The 6,871-nt window shown below is 41.3% G+C and overlaps 1 protein-coding gene across 1 annotated transcript; it reads right to left on the bottom strand.

Moving 5' to 3' along the window:
- Positions 1–2,259: 2,259 nt before the first annotated feature.
- LOC130550628 (mucin-2-like) lies at positions 2,260–5,757 on the bottom strand (the record flags this gene model as incomplete). The annotated part of the gene is made up of 2 exons (XM_057328142.1): positions 2,260–3,619; positions 4,930–5,757. Coding segments are annotated over 2 exons (840 nt in total), but the record flags the coding sequence as incomplete, so codon positions are not given.
- Positions 5,758–6,871: the final 1,114 nt, after the last annotated feature.

Below are 6,871 nucleotides of genomic sequence, written 5' to 3'. Positions count from 1 at the left end.
ACGCTTTAACCTAGATGCGGAGCGGAATCCTGTTATTTAAATGTCATCTGGCTGTTCTGCGTGTCTGAGTGAATTATGTGCACAGTTTAACATACAACACAAGTGATGGTCGAGGATTTATCTGTGTCTGCGGTATGAGGACATGAACACAAGAACTTCATCTCCACAGTTGCTCTGAGGGTTTATTTTACGAGCGTTTACTGTTTGAGTGAAGCTATCAGCAAACACAAAAACTCAAGCATCTTCCCAAACACCCGTCAAAATAAAAGTCCCGTTAAATTGAACACTCAGACAAAAAATACTTTAGTGAACTATAATAACTTTAAACCTCTCTAGCTCCAGTGCTATGTGCAAAATAGTATGCATTAATTTACTGCATTCTGTATGCTACTCCAGGGCACTGAGGGCAGTCACTCTTTTCCTGTTGGTTCTTTGCAATGCTGGCAAATGTAACCTTCCAGTTGACTTGCCCCCGTCTGCGCTGGCATATCAATTGCCTAGAGTTGTTGGCTGTGCTACTTGCACTGAAGGAGCTACAACCTCTCGTGCAGGACATGTCCGGACGGACAGCACAACTGCTGTAGCGTATATCAACCACCAGGGTGGCATTCGCTCACGGCAGTTAACACGACTCGCCCGACGCCTCCTCTTCTGGAGTCAGCAGGTGATCTGCTCCCTGCAAGCCACACATATCCCAGGTGACCTGAACCAGACAGCCGACGCGCTCTCTCGTCAGTTGACGCCTCGCAGAGAGTGGCGACTCCACCCTCTACTTAGACTGCACACAAAGCTTCAGGAGCTCTGATCAGCTCTTTGTCTGTTTCGGAGGTCAGCAGAAGGAAAGGGCTGTCTCCAAACAGAGATTGGCGCACTAGATTGTGGATGCTGTCACGACGGTGTACCGATCCCAAGATCGCCCGTGCCCACTGGCAGTGAGAGCTCACTCCACCCGGGGTATAGCCTTCCCCTGGACACTGGCTCAAGTCACCTCTCTGGCAGACATCTCTGGGCTACGCCCAACACCTTTGCGAGGTTCTACAGCCTCCGCGTAGAACTGGTATCAACCCGCATCCTGCATGGCAACATGTAGGACCGGCAGCCGGTAGGGTGTACACCTGCGAAAGCACCTTCCCCCCCTTCCTATAGGTGGGTCAGCATGCTATTTAGCCTCCCTTCTTCCCCCACTGGGTGAAGAATAGGCATTCCATCCATCACTAAGCAAGCACCTCCTGCGGGCTGTGCTTGCTTAGGGCAGAGCAGCCCTGTCCCTTAGGCCAGGTAACAACTGAGTTATCCACAACATAGCTCTAACCGGACCTAGTGCTACCAGAGGTTGTAACCCCCCCCCCTCAATTGGGTGGTTCCGTCTGATGCATCCTCATGATTGGTAGCATAGGAGTTGATGGTTCCAACCACATGGCAAACAGAACCAAACTGAAGTATTAGAATCCAGATTCCATTGCGAATGCTGCATATCAAAAATTTGCAAGAAAAATTTTCAGGTCAAATTGATTTTGCAAAATTTGAGCAAATTTTGAGCAATTTTTTTCTATATAGATCACCTAATACAGGGACTGTGATCGTAAATATTTGCTTAGTCACAAACAGTGTGTCTTGGGTATTTATGTTCAATAATTATGACACTGTTACTTGTATTCTAAAACACATGCAAGATATTGGGTTGGTTGGTCAAAACCAAGGAGGTACGGGCACTAAATCTGGGTGAGGGCTGGGAGATAAATGAAAAATAAATCGCTATAGAATGTATGATATCTCTATATTTTACTGAATATGGATAAAACTAACAGCCAAAAAATGCAAAAAGAGTCAGTCAGTCTGGAGCTGTCCCTGCGTCCAAAGTGTCTGCACCCCTTTCCTCAAACTAAACTTTTCCTTCAAAGCTGATGAAAGTGTTGAGAAAAACTTTCAATGCAGTTTTATTCAATTACTCTTAAAGGTGATGTGTGTAATATTAAGGAGGATCTATTGAGAGAAATGCAATATGATATACATACAGTAACTATGTCTTCAGAGATCTTCAAAGACCTTAAGTAATAAAGCGTTTAAAATATACAGTAATTTACAGTAACTGTATTACAGTAATTGCTCTGCATCGATTAACTGTACATTTTTTATAGTAATAGTTCCCTGACTATTTGGGTGTCTGTAAGATAAAATTAACCACATGCTTCAATCACCCGTTGAATAAAAATAAACAGCACTCAGCACGGGAGCACAGTTCTGATTGTGTGCGTGCGTGCGTGCGTGCGTGCGTGCGTGTGTGTGATGTCAGCTCTCTAATCACAATATTTAGATCTAATGTATACTGTGCTAACAGTAAATCTATTAGCTTAAAAGTGTTAGTTCACCAAATAATTAAAATTCTGTCATGAATTATTCACCCTAAGTCAGTCCATAACCTCAAGACCTTTGTTCATCTTTGGAACAAATTAAGTTTGATGAGGTCTGAGAGCTTTGATCCACGCACAGTCAGATTTATTATAATAATCCACAGGGTCAAAGCGTCACAAGTATAGCAAAATAAATCCAAAAAGAACAAAACAGAGAGCCAGATAATCGAGGGCACTAACAGACATGCTCATCAATAACAGACAAATAAACTAGGACAGGGTTGCCAGGCCCTAGACATATTTCCAGCCCAATGATCCCTCAAAACCTGCCCAAAATAAATGAAAGGTAGACCATTTTTTCCCCGTGTGCAAGGTTAACAGCTGCAAAACAAAAATAATTTTCTATTGCCACATTTATTTATTTGAATGGTTTCCTAGTTTTTTAGTCTGTGCTGAAACATTTTTGGTTATACCCCTAAACCTATAAAAAAAGATCCTGTGATTTTCTTCATAGAAAAATATTTCTTTATGGAAATGCAAGAGAAACGTATTTATCTTCGCAAGACCCTCACTGTACTGTACCTGGCAGACCCTCCAAACTTTTGATAATGCATCCGGTCCTTGAGTTGCCAGGTATTCACTTATCCTTAGAATATACATAAACATTTTGGCGGCCACAGTACATTATGAAAGTAGCCCAAAAATGCAACTCGTGGCTCCATAAAAGCAGACTGGAAACCAATGACCTAATGAATAACTATGGCAACAAATAGGGAGATGTGTGTGGCCTACAGTAAATGAATGTCCATGTCAACAAACAAGGGTAACAGAACAGCAGGGAAACATAAGGTGAACAAGACAACAATAGAATGACACAGAACTAATTACAAAATGAGAGAGAGGGGAGACAGAGGCAGGGATCTTGGCACATCTTACATTACAGAATTTACATTGGTTATTTGTTTTAAACAATAGGAATCAATGACGAAAACTTTATTAAATATTGCACTAATAAATGAATATGTATCTCAACACTATGTACTTAGATTATTGGAATTCGCAATAGTCTTGTTAAAGGTATAGCACACATCTAAGGTTTCTGTAAAGTTAGATTATATAGGTTTTTAGCATTTCTAAAGATTAATTTTGTTAAGATTATTACTACAAACAATTAGAACTAAGTGCTGTGCAATGGACTGGCCATACATCCAGAGTGTATCCCACCTGCGGGTTAAGATGCTGAAATTGGCTCCAGCCTATCTGCGACCCTGCAGTACAAGAGAAAAATGGATGAATGATGAGGAACAACTAGTACATTATAATATTATTGATTTTGATATGATAATAGTGTAATAAAGTTATAATCAGAATACTGGCCTGAAATATAATCAGTTACCAAGATGTGTTTTGTATTTATTTACAATTTATGTAAATTAGCGATTTTAAATCAGCTAATTTTTTTTATTTTGAACTAGTGTATGGAAATAAAACAAGCATGCCAAACAGTTCTGAAGGTCTTCTGTCATTAAGTAGATAAGAGTTGTACTTGCATAAATTGAAACAGCTACATAAGATGTCCATTAAACAGGTTTCTTTACAGTAATCTTGATATCCCCATTAAAACGATTTTCAATGATCTCGACAAGCTGCAAGACAAGTGTTTATTAGCATTTAAACATTATTTGGTTGCATTTAATATTTGTGAATTCACCCCTGAAATAAAAAGATTACATATTATCTCCATATAGCCTATTGCTAAAATGTACATGTAACGTCTCATGTTCGGGTTAAACTGTAGTAGACACTTTGTGCCTTCTGTAGTGTGCTGAACCTGCGGCACATCACAGGATTTTGCTGTCTTTATTACTGATAAAGTGGACATCACACTATGTTTTTGCATTATGATCAGTAGAATACAATTAAAGGTAATATAAAAACATTATTTTGTGTAAGTATGTGTAGCTGAATGTGTCAGAATAAACATGCAACACATGGAATACAGTACCTGGGCATTGCGCCTAAATAAGTGCGGGAAGCACTGAAGTGAATGTGGGTAGGTGACAAATCGTATGTGTCCTATGTTGTGACAGCAAAATTTAGAAAACAAACTGTTAATATTACATTGTTTTATATTATTTATATTTATCATATAAATAGCATAAGAGAGATTTATCTTCATTTTATATTTGCCATCACACCATGGACAAATTTGCATATTAATCTGTAAACAACCCATATACAGCATAGTGGTCGTGAAGGAAATAATTGAACCTTAAATGACTACTTGATCCTAGTGCCATGTGCATTTGTAAAACTAATGTGGTTGACTTTTTTTAAACCAAGGATTTAAACCAACCAGGAAACGTTTACTTTCTAAAGTCATCTAAATATAGCACAATAAAATCACATTTTAACCATGAAAAAACATTATTTCAGCTGAACAGTAACATCCATGTGTATTTTGCATTCCTTCTGCAATAGATTGATAGCTTGAACTTGATACTGTCATATTAAATGTTTACTATCTGGGAAAAAATCTTAAAATAAACAAAATAATAAAGTAAAAATATTGGTTTACCCTGTTAATATGTTCCACTTGAGTAGTACTCAGGTTACCAAAAAACCTGACATTGAGAATTGCATGAGCAGTTGTTGTTAGTAATTTTGTAGCACTTGTAATTGTATTGGTTGGGGATGGAGTAGTCGATGGAAAAGTTCTTGGTGAGGTTTTTGGTGGAGTAGCTGTTAATAGAATAGTTGTAGTGGTTGATGGTGCAGCATTTGTTGAAATTGTGGTTGTATGTAGTTGAGTAGTTGTGCTTTGAGATTTGTTTGCAAAAGCTGAGGAAGTAGTTGTTGGTGCAACAGTTGTAGTTGTTTGTGGAGTAGTTGTTGTTGGTGCTTCAGTTGTAGTGGTTGATGTTTCAGTTGTAGTTGTTGGTGCAATAGTTGTAGTTGTTGGTGCTTCAGTTGTAGTTGTTGGTGCAATAGTTGTAGTTGTTGGTGCTTCAGTTGTAGTTGTTGGTGCTTCAGTTGTAGTTGTTGGTGCGTCAGTTGTAGTTGTTGGTGCTTCAGTTGTAGTTGTTGGTGCAATAGTTGTAGTTGTTGGTGCTTCAGTTGCAGTTGTTGGTGCTTCAGTTGCAGTTGTTGGTGCGTCAGTTGTAGTTGTTGGTGCGTCAGTTGTAGTTGTTGGTGCAGTAGTTGTTGTAGTTGTTGGTGCTTCAGTTGTAGTTGTTGGTGCAGTAGTTGTAGTCGCTTCAGTTGTAGTTGTTGGTGCAGTAGTTGTTGGTGCGTCAGTTGTAGTTGTTGGTGCAGTAGTTGTAGTTGTTGGTGCAGTAGTTGTAGTGGTTGGTGCAGTAGTTGTAGTTGTTGGTGCTTCAGTTGTAGTGGTTGGTGCAGTAGTTGTAGTGGTTGGTGCAGTAGTTGTAGTTGTTGGTGCAGTAGTTGTAGTGGTTGGTGCNTATACACAACTGAACTCTTTAACCTTCTCCAAAAATGTTTTGGATGACTCCCTAATAAACACACCAAGGCTGATGAGTTGATTCAGGTATGTGATATTAGAAGCAGCTGACAATAGTCTCTCCCAAACGTGGAATGGAGGGGACGCTTGGCCAGGGAAATCATAATTTTTTTTGTGGCATGAAAAGTGAGATATTTGTCACTCAAATGTAGTAAAGTACAGTAAAAAGTAACAAATGGACCTTCTGAAGCCTTAGACAGGCCCTGTCTACCGCCAACGTCCCATTCTCCAAAAGGCTGAACAAAGCGGAAATGTACAGCCTGTACACAAACAGCCAAACCGGAGAGCCAACTGACATGCCAACGTCTTCAAAAGCCGGCGACAAAACCAGCCGGACTTGCAGCAACACGCTTCCTCAGCAAGACCGCCCAAAGAACACCGGGAAAAGACGCTGGTCCCCAAGCAGACTCCGGAGACCATTGGCCAGTCTAGGCCATGCCCCCAATCAAGACGGTCCCAACTCTCAACCTTCTCCAGGATTCTCTGGGTCCCTCACTTCCACCGGTGACAGACAGGACCAAAGCTGCCTAGGCAGCGCGAGCACGCGATTGCCAGCGGCCATCTCTTCCCCACCATCTTTTGCTCTTCCCCCAGACAATTTTTTCCTGGCCAATGGCCCGCAGCCCCAATGCCAACTGCTAGCATGAGGCTGCCTCCGCTACCGGCGCAGGCGCAGGCCCAGGCCTTCAGATATTCCTCCTCCCCTCTCCCTTTTTCTTTTCCTGTCATCCCATCTCCCGGAGCCTCCCCAAGCGTCCATAATATATCCTGCGCAGTCTGCAGATCACTCACCCATTCTACCACCGCCTGCCCATCCATCAACCCATCTATTCCTCCCATTCCCCAGCCGCAGCAGCCCAAATCCACAAGCTAAATCCCACGCACAACGAGCAACTGTTCTGCACCACCAACCACTCACCCAACCCAACGTCACTATGCAAAAAAACAGGTCTGCATCAGTTTTAACCATAGCAGATGCACAAGACAGCGCTGCCGGTTT

Source organism: Triplophysa rosa, unplaced genomic scaffold (genome assembly GCF_024868665.1).
Source record: "Triplophysa rosa unplaced genomic scaffold, Trosa_1v2 scaffold376, whole genome shotgun sequence".
Classification (NCBI taxonomy): Eukaryota; Metazoa; Chordata; class Actinopteri; order Cypriniformes; family Nemacheilidae; genus Triplophysa; species Triplophysa rosa.
Note: the sequence above shows the minus strand (reverse complement) of the source record. Positions and strands in the feature narration are given on the sequence as shown.